At 43.9% G+C, this 17,559-nt stretch overlaps 3 protein-coding genes across 3 annotated transcripts in view; all 3 read right to left on the bottom strand.

The window, feature by feature from the left end:
* Positions 1-15: 15 nt before the first annotated feature.
* On the bottom strand, positions 16-4,658 carry mthfd2 (methylenetetrahydrofolate dehydrogenase (NADP+ dependent) 2, methenyltetrahydrofolate cyclohydrolase). Its single transcript, XM_052069198.1, has 8 exons — positions 4,452-4,658; positions 2,373-2,557; positions 2,121-2,243; positions 1,808-1,960; positions 1,287-1,394; positions 1,051-1,143; positions 824-949; positions 16-601 (listed from the first exon to the last, which is right to left on the bottom strand). Exons 1-8 carry the CDS (start codon positions 4,529-4,531, stop codon positions 453-455), a joined length of 1,017 nt encoding a protein of 338 aa, XP_051925158.1. The 5' UTR covers positions 4,532-4,658; the 3' UTR covers positions 16-452.
* A 2,274-nt stretch (positions 4,659-6,932) lies between these two features.
* Positions 6,933-12,810, bottom strand: ubac1 (UBA domain containing 1). Its single transcript, XM_052069197.1, has 10 exons — positions 12,270-12,810; positions 11,192-11,312; positions 11,035-11,108; positions 10,445-10,552; positions 10,107-10,209; positions 9,922-10,030; positions 9,455-9,794; positions 9,276-9,362; positions 7,955-8,093; positions 6,933-7,852 (listed from the first exon to the last, which is right to left on the bottom strand). Exons 1-10 carry the CDS (start codon positions 12,405-12,407, stop codon positions 7,737-7,739), a joined length of 1,335 nt encoding a protein of 444 aa, XP_051925157.1. The 5' UTR covers positions 12,408-12,810; the 3' UTR covers positions 6,933-7,736.
* Positions 12,811-14,197: 1,387 nt separating this feature from the next.
* LOC127602816 (neurogenic locus notch homolog protein 1-like) overlaps positions 14,198-17,559 on the bottom strand; it is a 43,577-nt gene continuing 40,215 nt past the window's right edge. The window contains exons 32-34 of the mRNA XM_052069173.1: positions 17,299-17,446; positions 17,118-17,215; positions 14,198-17,008 (exon numbers count right to left, since the gene is read on the bottom strand). Of these exons, the coding sequence (XP_051925133.1) occupies positions 15,851-17,008; positions 17,118-17,215; positions 17,299-17,446 (1,404 nt within the window). The 3' untranslated portion in view covers positions 14,198-15,850. The remainder of the gene's footprint in view (positions 17,009-17,117; positions 17,216-17,298; positions 17,447-17,559) is intronic.

The following is a 17,559-nucleotide window of genomic DNA, read 5'->3' as shown; positions in this document are numbered from 1 at the left end:
GGAAACAACAGAGGCTGAGAAGAATCGTCACAAATCTTTATTTCAGCTTTCACAAAGGCATTAGTGAATTTTTAAAGCTTTTGAATACTGGTCAACGCGCTCCTGATGGAGTCAGCCCTTTTTTTTTCTTTTAATCAACACTGCACCACTTTGCTCTTGAGGTGAACGCCACCACCACGCGCTCCTTAAATACCGCATACACTGCTGAAGCAATAAATACAAACAATCTCTGGTGATTCTGTTGAAAACGATAGGCCCAAAGCCAAAATTGGAATTCTGTCACATGAGTAGATGTAACAGAGAAACGTGGCTGAACACATGGAAGGGTTTAAGAAAAAAACAATCCGCATTAAGCACTTCCAGGCGAAGATAATAGAAAAAAGGGGGGGGAAAAAAACATGGGGTGGGGGGATTGGAATGTTTTTTGTTTTGGGGATTCATAGCCTCCCGAATTAGGACGCGGCCGCCATGCGGATCCTCTCGGGAGGATAGAGCAGGACGTTCTTGGCCGCTTTGATAGTGTTCTTCATGAGCATAGCCACCGTCATGGGCCCCACGCCTCCTGGCACTGGCGTGATGAAGCCCGCTTTCTGTCGCACACCTGACCAACACAGAAAAAAAAAAAATACAATTTACAAACAACTATGGACAAATATATAAAGCAAAAATATTGACAAGTCTTCTCCATTAGAGAACATGAGACAAATAAAGAATAGCCGATCTTATCCAATTACATTTTTATCCAACTCCTCTTTGTGTGTAGGTGCAAGAAAATGTATTGTTTGGGTCAAGAGGTCCTAATTTTCTTTTTTTTTTAATTTACCTTCAAAATCTACATCTCCAACTAGCCTGCTCTTCCCGGTGACCGGGTCCTGCACCCGATTGATGCCCACGTCAATGACGGCCGCGCCTTCTTTAATCATGTCGGCGGTTATGAGGTTGGGAATTCCTGAGGCAAAATGAGAACAACAAAAAAAAAAAAAAACATTTAGAATATTCACGCCATTTACACAACGTGGCTTACACAACAAGGAGGAAGTTTTGTCACACCTGCGGCAGCGATGACGATGTCCGCGATTTGAGTGTGATGTCGGAGTTGATCCTTGGGAGTGTAACGGTGGGAGATGGTCACGGTGGCGTCGCCTGTTGGCACACGTCGGCATTTACTCAAAAGCTCAACATAAAAGGACGGCACTCTTGTGGACCAGTCGATTCGGGCGATCCGCTGTACAGTATTACGACAAAGGGCAAAACCATCTCAAGAAAGAGGCGCGCCAGGCGCTCACCTCCCGGTCTCTCGTGCCGTCCGTCCGTGTGCAGCAGCATGGCGATGGGCATGCCCACATTCTTGGAGCGGCCCGCCACCACTACATTCTTGCCCACAGTGGGAATGCCTGCATACACAACACACACATGCATGCATTTTTTATTTTATTTTAAAGGAGATCCATCACAACGTGTCATCGACTTTTCTTTATGAAAGATCAGCCAAGGACGCAAACACGTTTGGGTGGTGCGCTTGATTCCAAAGGCAAAGTTTAACACAAGGAAATAGCGCTTCTCCTTAGAACACCACCTTGCCCCAGGGCTCCTAACCACACCCTCTCGACTCCTCCCCCTCATTCTGACTCCTCCCAAGTACACTCCCCATTCCTCTTGCCCCAATGACATCTCCTTCCCTCCTCTAACCACACCTCCATTCGACCTCATCCTTCACTCATAAACGACACATCCTCACCGTCCTCTCCAAAGTGCAGGAAAAAAAAAAAGCATCACCCCCCTAGCTGGAGGTCGGCACTGCGCTTACCTGTGCGTTTGATGATCTCCATGACCCCCCAGGGAGTGGCGGGCAACATGGTGGACTGATCCAGGCACATGCGGCCCACGTTGACCACGTGGAAGCCGTCCACGTCCTTGGTGGGGGCGACGGCATTGCAGATGGTGCGCTCATCAATGTGGTCTGCACGCCCACAAAGATGAATCATTAACTTCTCTTCTTTCATATATATATATTATTTTTATTTTTTTTATTTTAGCCAGTTTAACTCAAATATGTACTGAAAGCACAATTTTGGCGTTGGCTGTACTTGATTTTGCAACCGCGTTTATCGTCTACCCACCCGGCAGAGGCAGTTGTACCAGCAGGCCGTCCACGCGATGGTCCGTGTTGAGCTTAAAGATGAGGTCCAACAGCTCTTCCTCGCTGATGTCGGAGCGCTTGAGGATGGTCTCGCTGGAGATTCCTGAGGGAGACGGTCCAAAGGTTCGGTCAGCATACGCTGGATTTATCGTGATTCTTTTTATCATGTTGAGATATATTCCAGGCCCGCCCGCAATAGGTGAAAATCTTGAGTACACAGCGCGCGCCTCACCGACGTCGGCGGCCGATCGGGTCTTGTTGAGGACGTATGAGTGGCTGGCCGGGTTGTCGCCGACCAGAATCACGCTGAGGTGAGGCCGCCGGTGTCCAGCCATCATCCATTTTTCCACGTCAGACCGCGCCTCGTCCCGGATCTGGCGAGCCAGCTTCTTTCCTGAGATGACCACTGCCTCCTGCCTGAGGAGCACACACCCAGACAAGAAAAAAAACCATTTCATCTGTTGTGTCCATATGAAGTTCACATGACAGCATACAGTATGGTGCTAAAACTGGATTCACATTTTTTTTTTAAATATGCGGTAATAGCATTTTGGGTAAGTCATCTCTCCTCGAGACGTCGCCAACTACTGGCCTGGCATGCACATTACAGATTTTTTCGTCACGTTTAGTAATGCTTGAGGTTGAATGACAACAAGTAAAGGCATGACAACAGGGGTGTGTTGACTTTTTATACCCACTGTACATAGGAGCTGCCAAAACAACACTATTTTCAGCTATCCAGTGTTGCGTTTCTTTGCCTGCTGCTACAGTGAATACTCTGGCACACACCACCACCTGTAGCCTCTAAAATTAGCCGCTAGTAGAGCTGACTGGGCCATATGTTCTCACACACGCACACAGAGGCACACTGGAGCCGAGCAGCAACTCCAGACCAATCACCATGCCAGCGAAGCAAAGTGGAGATGGTTGCAAAGAAGGGAGGGGAAGGAAAAAAATGTTCTTCGCATTAAGTCTTTGGGGGAGCAGCTGTAGTATGGTGTAATTTACTGTACGACCTTACTGCAAGCCAAACAATCAAAGGAGCCAAGTTTTGCGCTTACATAACCGAACCCACAGACCAGAGGGAGGAGAACGGCAAGGAATTGAGAAGTAATGAGGCATCCAGTGGTGATGTAACGGCGCTATTGTTACGCCAGAACCAATTACAGAAAATTGTGGCGGAAAAGTAGCACACCTACATTTGAAAATGGAACTTTTTTTTTATCTGCTTATGGTTTTACTTTACATTATATTTGAAGATTTTTTAAAAATGCTTGCATTTTAATTAAAATGTAAGCAGTAAATTATAAAAAAAGACAACTGGAAATACTGTTTTTAAGTTAATACCAAGAAAAAAATAATTAAAACCAAATCGCTTCCCTTCTTAATTTAAAAAAACAAAACCTAACATAAAAGCGAACCTATATATCTTTGTGCAATTTTTGAACAAAAAAATCCCAAATCATGAAAACAGTTTTAGATAAATACGATGAACTGACACATCAAATAAAATCAAATTCGTCAAATAAACAAAAAATGAAACGAAAACTTGACGACTGCTGGCTTCTTTTCTAAACATTACATTTAACACAGGAGAAATGTGTAATTTTTTCCTTTTTCTCCGAATAAATTCATTACTATAACATAAATTAAATACGTGGCGTGCTGAACATTGCATTTCTCGTCATCACCAGCCTCCATTTGCTTTATGGAAGCAAACAGTAATTTTTGGAGGAGGAAAAAAAAAAGACCCTTAATATTGCCATTTATGGTGACGCGAGAATTTATTTTTATTTCAAATACAGTATGGGCTGGAGATCAAATTTTATGATGCACACACAAGCTCATCTTGTGACTTCTGCTGGACACGAGGTCGAAGTTAATTCAATTAACTACTAAATACCAGCACGGGACGTCTAACCTTTTAACACGTTGCAGTGTGCTTCATTATTGTGCACGTGAAGGAGATGACTTTGAAAATGGGGAACATGAGTGTGTGAAGGGCCGATATGGCCTCCTTCCAAAACTGCAACAGGGTGCAAACGCTTGGGGAGATTTCATCATCCACTCTGCTGTAATACCGGCGTGACGCTAGAGGGCGCTTCATCAAACCAAGGAGAACATTCAGTTGGCCACTTAAAAACTCCCGCTTTCGAGGCTCAAATCGAACCACTGGCTGATACTAAAGCCTAAATAATGAAAAACGGAACCAGCAATCATTTTCAACGACATATATGTTGCGGAAGAAGACGGAAGCCGCGGTACGTAGTGGTAGCGCGGTCGTTTATATGGCGGGGGCGACGGTGCTCACCTCGAGGCGGATGTGTGAAGGAGACACAGCTGATGACGAGAGTGCTGGCACACTTTCCTGAGAGTCCTGGCCGCTGCCATGGTGGTTGAGAAGGCTGAAGTTGGAAGACGGCAAAACGGCCGAGCGACGAGGAAGGAGGAAGAAGAGCGAAGGGAGCTCCCTGGGCTGACAGAACGTCGTTGTCTGTGCGGACAGGATGAGCCGCAGAGGTGATTTATATATGACCCCGCCCATTGTGTGCGTCAGCGTGACGTATTCAGGCCGCCCGGCCCCTCCCCCGCTGACTCGAATCGGCTGATGACATAATTTCACTTTTTTGCTCCATGTCCCTGATTGTTTTCTTTGAGTAGTTGGCAATGCTGATTGGCACCATGTAAATATAACCAATGTTGGTGGCTGGCAACATATTCACACTGCACTTGTGTAAAAGTACAGATACTTGTGTAAAAAGCAATTCTAAGAGAAGTACTGAAATAAATGTCTTAAAACTCCGAAATGTCCAACAGTCATCACACTCCAGACTGTCATTTTCCCTCCATCCATTTTATGAACCGCTTTATTATAGAGATTAAAGTTGCTTATTTGAGTATTTTTTTTAATTACGTTTGAGATTAAAGTCTTAAAGCGGGAGTATGGCCGTGTTTTTGTATGACTAAAACATTTGCTTCCGGATTGTGGATGTACCGGTAACTGTTTTTAATCTCCAGGCAGGAACTTGTATTGTTATCGTGTTTGAAATGCATTTGCAAGTTAACCCGAGGGAGCTGCACAATTCAAATTTCATGTAGCAAAAAAAAAAAAAAAAAACATCTTGTGTTTGATTTTGGCCTCACAGAGCGTCTACCAATTTTTAGCTCAGGGCGTCCTCGTCTAAAAGTTTCGTTTTTCGTAGTTTCTGATAACCGTGGGCTAAAAGTTTAGACAGCAAACTGTAACAAGAAGCTACCTTGCGGTTGACCTATCTCAGTAGGCGGGATTGTGATTCGAAAATGTTTTCCGCAGTCAAAAGTGAACATGAAACTACACATTTTCTGTTTATTTCTTCCTTATACAAAGTTTATGTTGAGAGAAGGAAACAAAATCCATTGGGGGTTTGTTTTCCACAACACATGGTGACATAGAACACACAAGCATAGAGGGCATCCCCCCCCATAAAAATGCCATTGATGCATCAATGGATTCAGATGTGTCGGAGTGGACATACGCGTCTTGCATAGGTCGAATCACCATAAAGATGTCGCGTGAGAATAGACAAAGCGGGCTTGATGATTGACGCGACGATTTTATCATTTTACTTTTTTTCATTATTTTTTGTTCACATTCAGAGACGAGCTTGTTATAAATAACACATTTCAGTTTGGCTTCCGTATAAATAAGAATAACCTTTGCCATTGTGGCGCACACACACACACACACTACTCTCAAAAATGTCAATGTTGGACTTGAGGGGGTAATTTCAGGACAAATCTAAAATGGGGTGTAAACGTTAGTTTGTAAACGTTTGAATGAAAATGTCCACAACATTTGCACACTAGGCTTTTTGTTTTTTCATTGAAAGGTTGACGTGGCCACATGTTTGTGTCATCAGCAGGGACAAAGAGACACGACAGAAGAGTACACGTGGACGTTCATGGAAGTCAAACATGATTTACAGATCCAAACACTATGAATTTTGTTGTTGGGCTCCTTGCGAGTTCAAAAAGGTCGATGAACGTGTGCAGTCACAAGTTAAAGACGTCCACTCGTAAAGGTTGTAGTGCGTTTTAGCTCCATCCTGACAATGTCACCCGAAAGCCCAATTTTGCGTAACTTGAAGTGACTCGTGTCTTTATTGCATTGAAGAAACCGCGACTCCTTAAAAGACATTTTGTTCTGTTCATGTCACGCTAGCAGAAAAAAGAAAAATAATCTCAGGTTCCCTGAGCAGAAAGAAGTTACACCATTATGCCCCCCCCCCCAAAAAAAGTTGAGAGTAGTTGGCTAAACACTCAAAACTGTTGGCAAAAAGGCCTCCTGTACAGCTCATAAAGTAAGAGGGGGCCACCACATCAATTACGGAGTTGGATTGGGTATTTGTGGCTTAAAGATGTTTGACAATTGAACGGTTGGTCGCTACGGAGATGTACTAATGATATTTTGCCGCACAACTCCTAAAACAAAGGAGATAATGTCGTTTACAGGTTAACTATTGTTTGCGATTGCACAGGAAGACAGACAAGGTGGGACGTATCGCGCAGGCTATTTTTGTTGCGGGTGAGCATTTCGTGCAAGCTCGTGTCCTTTAACTCTCCTGTTATGAAACTCAAGAATGCTTATTGAAGTGAAAAGAGGTCGGCCATATTAAATATTAGACTGTGTTCTCATTTCCTTAAGTGTACAAACTGATAAATTAAACATTTGCTCCTCTCCAAGGCTTGGAAGAGCAAGAAAATTCAAGATTTGCTACTTTTCTTTTTTTAACAGTGTGTTTGTGCGTCAACCTTATTTTTTTTTTTGTTTGCCGGGGAAGTGGACCAACAAAGGGATGGTGAGATGTTCTTTTTTTTTTTTTGATGGAACATACATTTCTAGATAAACACCATCATAATAGGAGCACAAAGTTGTATTTTTCATTCTTTTAACTCATTCGGCTATTTTCGGAGCATTCTTTCCTTGGTAATATTTGAAAATTTTTTTTTTGCAAATTAATACTTGGGATTGAATGTCTAGACTCTTAAAAAGATATGAAAAAATACATCATTGGTATTTTATTATGACTTGAACTTCAATTGCAGCACCTTTCTCACAAAAATAGGATTCTTTGATAAATCTTATCCTGAATTTTTTTTTCTCTCTCTCAAAAACATCCAAATTTATTCTCGCCATGTTAAGCATTGAATCTGAGAGAAATGTTTGTTCTTTTCACTTTCAGAGTGGCTCTAATATTCCTTTGTAAATGCGACCCACAGCATAACAGGAGGGCTAAAAGAAGACCCCCCCACAAAAAATGAGTCCTAAACGCTGAACATGCGCGTTGTTTGATTGTGGCAGAAAATGATATTGCAAAATAACTCAAAATTGCTCTAGTTAAAACGTAAAAACAACCTAGTAAGTAGAACTTTGTATCGTCGCTGCAATAATAACAATAAAGTTATTTGTACACTTTACTATTCTGAATATTTACTGTAGGTACAACTTCCTCTGGCGTGAACAATACTCGTCACGCACACGCACGCACACACACACACACACACACACCTGCCACATTCACGCGTGTAAAGAGGGGACAGGGGGGGTGGTTCGCCTCTATGTGCGATTGAGGGTCTGGAAGATTCTAGATATCTGGAGCATGACGGGGCCCGTCTCGGGGTCGTTCATCCATTGGGTGCTGTTCAGGGGGTTCTCCAGCATGTCCTCGAAAGCTACGCGCACAAGGAAAGGCAGCCAATGAATTCAGGTCATCGATAACAAGTGTTTGTTTCAAGTGTGTGTGTGTGTGTGTGTGTGTGCGGGCGGGCGCTTACCAAGGAGAGTCTTGGGGTTGGTTAAACCTAACTGGACCACGGGGTTTTCCAAAATGGCCTGGAAGAGCGGACTGTTTGTGTCAATGCCTTTGTCAAGGTCCTCTGCAGACGGCTTCTTATCTCCCAGCAGCCACTCGCACTGCAACACACCCGCAGACAAAACACACGCGCACGCCATTCCTTCGTCATTGCGGACGAGTGGAGGGAGTTGCTTTGGATATAAGGCCAAGAGTTTGCGCACCGATGAAATACGCCATTATCTTTATTTTATGGGATGGAAATTGTCATATTATGAGAAATGTTATCATTTTAAGATTGAATATTTTCATCCATTCATTCATCTTCCGTACCGCTTGATCCTCACGAGGGTCGCGGGGGGTGCTGGAGCCTATCCCAGCTGTCAGTAGGCGGGGGACACCCTGAATCGGTTGCCAGCCAATCGCAGGGCACACAGAGACGAACAACGATCCGCGCTCACACTCACACCTAGGGACAATTTAGAGCTTCCAATCAGCCTGCCACGCATGTTTTTGGAATGTGGGAGGAAACCGGAGCACCCGGAGAAAACCCACGCAGGCCCGGGGAGAACATGCAAACTCCACACAGGGAGGCCGGAGCTGGAATCGAACCCGGTACCTCTGCACTGTGAAGCCCACGTGCTAACCACTGGACTACCGGGCCGCCCTTGGATGAAAATAGTCAAATAAAAAGTTGTATTTTACAAAAAAAAAAAAAAAAAAGTCAATTGTTAGGGAGAAAAAAAAAGGTGGAAGTCAAACAACAAAAAAGTAATTTTATCAATAAGATAGAGAAAATATACATTTGTTCAAAATTCTTCTTGTACAAAAAAAAAAATCAACATTATAAGAAAAATAGAAAATTGTACGAGAAAGAATTGCGTTTTTTCACGAATAACTTTTTAAAAGAAAGGCCTTAATATTACAAGTAAAACAGTTTTTCATTTCCTGAGAAAGAAAAGTTATGAAAAGCTGTTAAAGTCAAGTAATTTTAAAAAAATGTATTTGCCCATCCAAATACTTCATGGTTTTTTTTTCTACTTACTTCCCTCCAAATTTCACTGCGAATTTCTCCATTGGGAGACAATAAAGGTTTTATCTTATACAATGGGACAATATAAAGAAAATGTAAAAAAATATCTTGTTTACATACATATAAATATATATATACATTATATATATATATATATATATATATATATATATATATATATATATATATATAAACTTCCATTTACATAAACAAGTGTGTAAAATGTGCGCAACGCAATTTAACGATGCAAAAAAGTGTAACCTGTGCCTACCGCAGCGTCTTGCTGGTTGTTATTGACTTTGAGAGCGTCTATCACCTGCTTCTCCTCGAAGCCCATCTCCATGAGGGCAAACACGGCCTGCAAAGCACAAGTCTCGGTTCATATGGGAAGCGCTGCAAGTGGCTCAACTATGGAGAGAAAATAACAAAAAAAAAAAAAAGGGCACACACTCTTGAGTCGGGCCTGAATTCCCTTTTCCTGCGAATCCTCTTGAATATCTCCGTGAGGTCGTCTTGTCGATTGCTGCTGCTGCCGCCGCCGCTGTTGCTTTCATCCGTGGCGGACAGGCCGCGTCGCAAGGCGGATGAGCAGGACGGCGTTCGAGAGGAGCCTGCAGCCGACGGGCCGGCTGTGGCGGAATTTGGGTTAGCGGAGACGCCGGCTGTAGCGGCAGCAGCGGAAGAAGTGGCGGCGGCGGCGGCGCCGCCGTCTTGACTGGGCAGCGGCGTGTCCACGGAGGGGTCGTCGACGTGCTCGATCAGCCATTCCATGGCCTGCGTCACCGACATGCTGTGTGGAGAACACGCGTAACTAAGCGAGAAGCAGAGCGAAATCGTAGTGCGCGCAGAAAAGTCTGAAAAGAGTTAGCGCAAGAACATGCAATGAAAACAAAGACTCCTCCTGATGCGAGACGCACTGGTTGAGTCTGAGGGCTTTGACAGCTCGACTCTCGGGGAAGCCCATCTCGGTGAGTTGCTGGAGGGCCGCATCGTCCACCCGATCGTCTTCATCCTCATCCAACATGTCTGCGGGTAGAGCACAGTCGCATATTAGGGGAGGGTACCCCTCCGTCACCCCTCCCATCGGGGCGTAGTGCGTTACCGTTGGCCTTTTTGAAAAGCTCCACGGCATCAGGGTTCAAAGCCAGAAGCTTCTGGGCCACTTCGATGAGGGACACCAAGATCTTCCGGAGCTCCGTCTGAAACTGGACAAACGGCCGACGATGAAGTCCGGGTGTACGCTAAGCTTTTTCGTTGGCAGTTCTTCTGCGGGAGGCCAACTAGGGTGGCAGTAAACAGCCTATAGCATGCTCACGGAGGGCAGAATAACACACAGGAACCTCCATGGTGCATTCAGGGTGCTTTCGGGATGTGGAGAATTTGTAAATGCACGCCGCTGTTTTCGGCAGCCTCAACAAGGAAGAATGAGTTACGACTTACGTCTCTGATATTGTGCTGCGTGACGGTGCGGTCCGAGTGGCGAGTGCTCAGGCTGGCGGTGGCTTTCAAGATGGCGTCCTTGTCCGGGGCCTTGTTGTCCTGTTTTTTCTGCCACACACAAAAGCGCCGCCAAAGGTTTTCAGGAGTGTTCCTGTAGCTACAAATGTTTTCTTGAAATGCTCACACAGGAGCCATAATCACATTTCAGACAGTCAACGTGGAATTATTAAGATAAGATAAGATAAGATATCTTTATTCGTCCCACAATGGGGAAATTTACAGCCTCCAGCAGCAAGAATGTAGAAAGAAGAAAGGAGAAAGAGAAAAAAACAACAAACATCTTTCAATTAAATACAATATGAACACAAATGGATAAAAATTATTATTATTATTATGATTTTTATTTTTTATTCATCAGCCTGACAGCAGTCGGTAGGAACGAGCGTCGGTATCTCTCCTTCTTGCATTGTATTCAACGTTCCTCGGACTAGTAGCTGGTTTTCGAAATTTGTTATAATTTTGGTGTATTTTTGTGTGAGTTGTCTCATATTTCTTTTTATTAATATCATATAGTTTCTTTTTTTTCGTACCTTTTCTTCAGCGCACACCTCAGCCATCTTGGGAAGGGTTGGCGGCGGCCTTTTCTTTATGAGCAGTAGAACATCTGAAATCATTAAAAGAAATCAAAATAGCATTGTTTTGATGTCTTTTTGTATTTTTGTGATTTTCTTTTTTTTTTCTCGCTACCTTTGTCTTTGAGGCTTTCATCCGCCACCGTTTTGGTGTCGCTGAGCACTCGCTCAGTGGCAACATGGATGAGCTTGTGGTGGGTCAGTGTTTTGGGGTCGTCCAAATTTCCGTGAACACACTGCAACAAAAAAGTTTTGTCCCTCCATTTATGCTTTTTTTCCCATGTTTCTGTCTTCTCCTCTAATCATTGTTTCTTTCCATCCAGCCTTTTTTCTTTACATACTTCTTTCGTCCTTTCATCCTTCAGCTTTTCCCTCTTTCCTCCATTGCTCCCATACACCCTTGCTTCCTTCTATCCGTTCTCACTTTCATAGCATTTTTGTGTCCTTTCGTCCCCCCCCCTGCCCCCCCCCCCTACATTCTTCCATTCATCCCGACTTCGTTTCTCCCTTAAATACGAATAAAGGATATCTTATCTTATCTTATCTTATGCTTCTATCCTTCCTCTTTTGCTTCTTTAAGATAAGATAAAATATCATTTATTCGTCCCACACTGGGGAAATTTACATTTCTACTTTCCTACATCCTGCCTTCCTGCCACCCTTCCTAAAAAAAGCGAATTTGTCATAACGATCTATAACAACAAGAAAAGCCACGTTCATTGTCCTGTTCACTCAGTAAATGACAACTTTATTGCTACTCTTCAACAGACTCTTCATTAGCAACACCGGCGCTTGATTTAATGACGTCCACGTTCTCTCGCTCTCACTCTCTCACACACACTCACGCGCGCAAATATTACTTTGCAAAGGCAATGACGATTCCATACGTTTAGGTCCCTAATGTTATGACCATAGAGTACGCAATACCAACAGGAAGGCAAATAAAATTCAATACTAGAGTGTATTAACAAATGTCATAAATATAGCCACATCCAAAAAGGGAAAGTTAGCTGCTAGCATCGGAGAAGGAGAGATGAGCGTGAGGGAAGGCAGCCGAGGCTAAAAATAACCGCAGCCAGCAAGACAGCCGGCTCGCCCTTTAAATTAACTTAACTATAAATACGAGGGCCGGCTGACACCGACACTGACATTCGGAGACGAAACGAGCATTAAAAAAGGGGGGGAAAGCTCACATGTTTCAAGCACTTCTCCTTGAGTTTCTCCACCGTGCTGTCTTCCGGGATCTCTTCCAGCCACTCGGCGCCGTCCACGGTGCAGATGTGAATCTTTAACATTTTACCCGCGAACATCTTCTCCTCCTGGACGAACATGTCGGCCCCGCTTTTTATCTTTTCCAGGCTAAAAATGTCTTTTGGGCTTTTAGTTCAGCAGCGGTTGTAATTTTATATGAGGCGCCCCTTCCACCACCGCTGCCATCCACCGCCGCCGCCGCCGCCGCCGCCTCCTCCTCCTCGGGTTCTCTGTCTAGCAAAGCTCGCAGTCGGTTGTGTCACAGCTAGCGGCGGCTAACGGCTAAACCTTTTGGCTGAGGCACATTTTCGGGTACGAGGTGGCCGGCGAGCTCGTTCCGTGGCCCGGCCAGAGTAGCTTTTTTTCCGCGACCCCCTCGCCAGTCTCCGATTTACGATGCGCTAACAACGAGCCTCACTGACAGCGAGGCGAGTCTATTTTTACTGTCATGGTTGAACTTTGAACTGGAACAGTGGTGGCGGCGTTGCATCATGGGAGTTGTGGTCTCAAACGCCACCCTTTGAAAAACATTTGCCGAGCAGCGTAAATGCCTGCGTCACTTTGACGTACTTTTACCATATCAACAACGCGCATGTTATTTTTTTGTATTTTTTGTATTGTATTTTTGTTTTCTGAAAACCTTACGTCAGATAAATACCGGTGCAATATAATTACTATATGATTTTATATATTGCATGATTATTTAATAAGTTAATAACATAAATAATCACGTCCATGAAATTTATAATAATAATGATAATAATAATAATAATGTAAAGCACTATTAAATGCGTATTAAATAATGAAACGAAACATTCATAATGGTCACATGGTACAAAAAACTATGATTAGTTAGCATCTTACTTACTGTTTTAAAATGTTATAGCATATGTTGCTATGTTTGACATGTTTTCCGTACATTTATAATTACAATGACTACCGTATTTACAAAATGTACTGTACAGCTTAACTGTCTATCACTTACATACATTTGGGTTTTGTCGCCACCATGGCAATGGAACATCATCGTCAACCGAGGACTCCATAGTGAAGGTGTTTCACTGGGTTCCATACTTGGCCCAGTGTTTACATTATACTGTACTTTTCAGAAATATAATTACTTGCTGTTATAGGAGAAAAATGGTAGCGTTGGACAAAGACCACTCCTCAGTCAGTTTGTTTTGTATTAATGGCATGTGTTTTTCATACAAATATGTATACTGACATTTTGCAATGACTATTGTTCCATATTTCGTTTATATTTCATCCTATTTGTGTATTTATTCACATAAAAACAATTGTGGTTCTTCTATTTAATATTTTAGTATTTTTCATTCAATTTTGTTCAAAAAATGTATTTGTTTTCTCAGTCAAATATTTGTTTTGACTTGTGCCTGTCGATAGATTTGAATTGTTTTCCACAAGGCTCCATACTAAATTCACAATTGTTTACAGTATACCCAACATAAATGTTAGGAAAGCTGGTGGCCTTTAGTACCACACTCAGCGTCTTCATTTTACAGGCGTTTTTGGTCTCCATGCATTTTTCATACTTATATTTATTAATTTATCGTAATTCTGACTTTCTCACCTACCCAAACACCTTAATAAAAGACTGAACTGGCATGTTCAAACTTGCATTCAAATGTGGATAAACAAAATACACCTTTAATCGATGTTGTACTGGATTAAAAATTATACGATTCATTGTTTGCGCATTAAAAATCCCAGTTTCCAGACAAACAGGTGTCATTTATTATACCAAGAAACTTTTTTTTTTTTACACACTGAAAATAAAAGAACTGAATATTTGTCAGTCACATCTTTTTATAAAACGAAACACATGCCGAGGTGCACGTGAGCAACAGTATGGATGTTCACCCATTTTATTGTGTAACAAAATATTTTAAAACATACATTTGCTTTCTGCTTTAAGACATGATATTTCTTCGACAAAATCCTATTTACAGTGAAATTCCGGAGCTACTTACATGATGGAAGAACACAGCCATAGGCTCCAACTAATTAAGATTCAGTGGCCAAACGGGCCAATTTGTCAGCCTGTTCTAACACATCCAATCTCCAAGATGGCCTCTAAACTGTACATATTCGTCTCGCATTTTGTTCAGTCAGACATTTACAAAAACAAAACAAAACATTCCCATAACACTGGAGGTTCTCCGTGGAATGCCCCTCAAATGCAATTTTCTTTATCAACAAAGATTTTACAAAGAATAAAACGGAGCCAAAATGAGAACAAATAAATAGCCAGTGTATGTACGGAAAGGGAAAAGCGCAGAACAAGAATATACAGTATTTACCAGCAAAATTGGCAAGGCAATATGTTTAAATAAAGACATTAATAAATAAAAATGAAAAAATAAAGGCTGAAAGACATGTTTTTTTTGTTTGTAAAAAAATGGTGATTCCCAATGACTGTGCCACAGGAAATTATCCAATTTTATATGATTATTTCCTTATTTACTTAAAAATAATTAAAGTAAAGTAAACTACTCCCAAAAAGTTCGGGGTTTGAGCTTTCAGGTGAAATTTCAGGAAGAACTTCAAATGCACTGCAACGTTTAATTTGACCTTTGCTAAGCTACTGAATGGACATGTCATACTGCTCAATGTTTCAGTACCTTTTTGCACAAACTTGCCATTTTTCAAAGTAGGACCTGCTGTATTCACAAAAGGTCACCTCAGGGTCCCAGACTACCGGAAAGCCTTTTTCAAAGTTGACCGTATGGGGCCACCATGAGCTAAGCAAGTTGTGGTGACCCTGTTAGAAATGGCACCAGCCCCACATACAACTAATTATAATATATAATGGTACATTTCAATGAGCATTTAAAGAATTTTATTTAGCGTCTTTATACTGTAATTAGCTGGTTCCTGCGGAAGGCTGGTAAGGTGGGCCTTCGGCCCACAAAAGTGTTGTTGCTTGGTTCAACTTTTTGTTCATCTTCATTGCTTATCGCGAAAATAAAGAGATGTTTAGCTCTACTAAATAACTAACAATTTCATTGCAATGCTTGTGGGTAGACAACATTTTTTCGCTAAGATGCCCGTGCGATCGTAGTGAGCCACTGCCTGAGCGGCGCAGTGGCGGCGCGGTGAAGTAGGTACGTTTTGAAAAGGGACAGACGGAAGGACAGACCGCGTGCGGGACGACACGCAATATATATATAGATGTAAAAATAGAATGCTTTTTTAATTCTTACATGAATGGCGCAGATGCATTTTAGGTTGATCCTAAAATTTCACATCAAAGACATGCCTTGGCTCAATAAAACGTTGGGAAAGACTGCTATTAAAGCATATAAAATATTGGAAATTGCCCTTTTGTCATCCGTTTTTTTGTTGTTGTTGTATTGTTTTGTTTTTTATAAAAACATACCAGGTCATTCTTGAAAAAGAGACTGTAAATGTCATTGAGTTTTTAACCAAGTTGTTTAAAGGTGAAAAAAAAAACCAACAACAAAAAACTATCAAATAAAATACAGAGTGACCACTCCCTTTTTCACTTGAACTGCTCCGGGAGGTGTCCCATCTGGGCTGGCATGCTAGTGGGAGGACTGGAGATGCCCTCTGACCAGTCCGACATGTTGGAGTGCGGTGAGGAACTGGACCACTGGTCCGGCGAGCCCGGCGAGGGTGTCAGAAAGGGGTGGTCCGGGACCTGGACCTGATGGCTGGGGGTGTTACCGTCCATGGGGCCTGAGTAGCTGTGCTGCGAGGGTGGCGTGAGGAACTGCGCACCCAGGCTGGCGGACATTATCTGGGCCTCCGGGGGCAGGATGGTGCGGATGGGCATGGTGCCCTGTTGGAGCTCCGGGGGGCTCAGGTCGGCATTGATAAAGTTCTGGTTCTGAAGTTGCTGGAGATTCTGCATCTGCTGCATGATAGGATTGAGGCGGTTAGCAGGAATGCCCGCGTAGGACATCACCTGAGGGTGCCCGTTGTGGGCAACGGTCATCATCCCGTGCTGACCGCCCGCCCTCATGGCGCCAAACTGCATCCTGGACATCCAGTCGCATGGGCCACCGGAGCCCGACACGGGCATGTGAGTGAGGCGGGGGGGAAGCGGGTCGAACTGCATCCGTGCAAGCTCCTGCTTACTGGGCATGACCATGTGGCCGACGCCCATGTGCGGGTCCGACATGGTTTGGAGGTGGCCGAGCGCCGCCGGCGTCATCACGGGCGGAGACGCGGCGTCCGAGCCGTAGCCCCGAGGCGACTCCAGCGAATCCACCGGGGACAGCACGGCTGAGCTGTCCAGCAAGCTACCGGGCGGCTTCCCGTCTTGGGAGTTCTTCTTCTTCGCTTTCATTTCTTTGGGGTCCTTGCAGACCTTTGCGGCCGGTTTGCGAGCTTTCTTGCCGCCGGCCGGGCCCTGGCCCTGTGGCGGCGGCTGCTTCATACTGGCCAGGTATCCGTTGGGCGAGCAGAGCGGGGGCGACAAAGCGGTCCCCAGGGGGCCTCCGTGCATGGGGGGACTCCGCACCAGATTGTACTCGTCCATCAGACGGACGATGTCGTGGTGCATTCGCTCCTGGGCGATGTCTCGGGGAAGTCGGTCCATGTGGTCCGTTATCTCTCGGTTGGCAAAGTGGTCCAGCAGGACTTTGGCTGTCTCGTAGCTCCCTTCCCGGGCTGCCAGGAACAGCGGTGTCTCCTCCTGAGGTAAACAACAAGGCACAGGAAGCTCTTCTTCAAGGGGTTCTTGATTGTGCGGGTCAAAGAGTGAACCACGAGTACGTCCGTTGTACTTGACTATGTTTTGCTACCTTGTTGTTCTGCATGTCCTTGTTGGCGCCGCTCTTGAGCAGCATGATCGCAGCTGCTACGTTATTCACAGCAGCGGCCCAGTGTAACGCTGATTTGCCTGCGAGGACGAGCGCAGCGTAAGAGACAAAAACTCTCACTTTCATTATGAATGCGGGTGTTTAAACATTTTTTTTTTGTTACCAAAATCATCAATGGCGTTGACGTCGGCATGGCAGTTGATGAGCTCGTCGACCATGCCCTCCACCGCCAGCCGGGCAGCCAAGATGAGCGGGGTGGTGCCGTCGTGCATGCGTGCGTCCAGGTCGGTGGCGCGGTTTCTTATGAGAATCTGGACACATTAGCAAACATTGAGTCACAAAACAACGGCAGATTACGTAAATTGTGGAAATATTTTACTAGGCTTATTCCTTCATTTCTGAGATTTCATTCTTTAAATATTTT

The sequence above is a fragment of the Hippocampus zosterae genome, chromosome 6 (assembly GCF_025434085.1).
Source record: "Hippocampus zosterae strain Florida chromosome 6, ASM2543408v3, whole genome shotgun sequence".
NCBI classification, from domain to species: Eukaryota; Metazoa; Chordata; class Actinopteri; order Syngnathiformes; family Syngnathidae; genus Hippocampus; species Hippocampus zosterae.
Note: the sequence above shows the minus strand (reverse complement) of the source record. Positions and strands in the feature narration are given on the sequence as shown.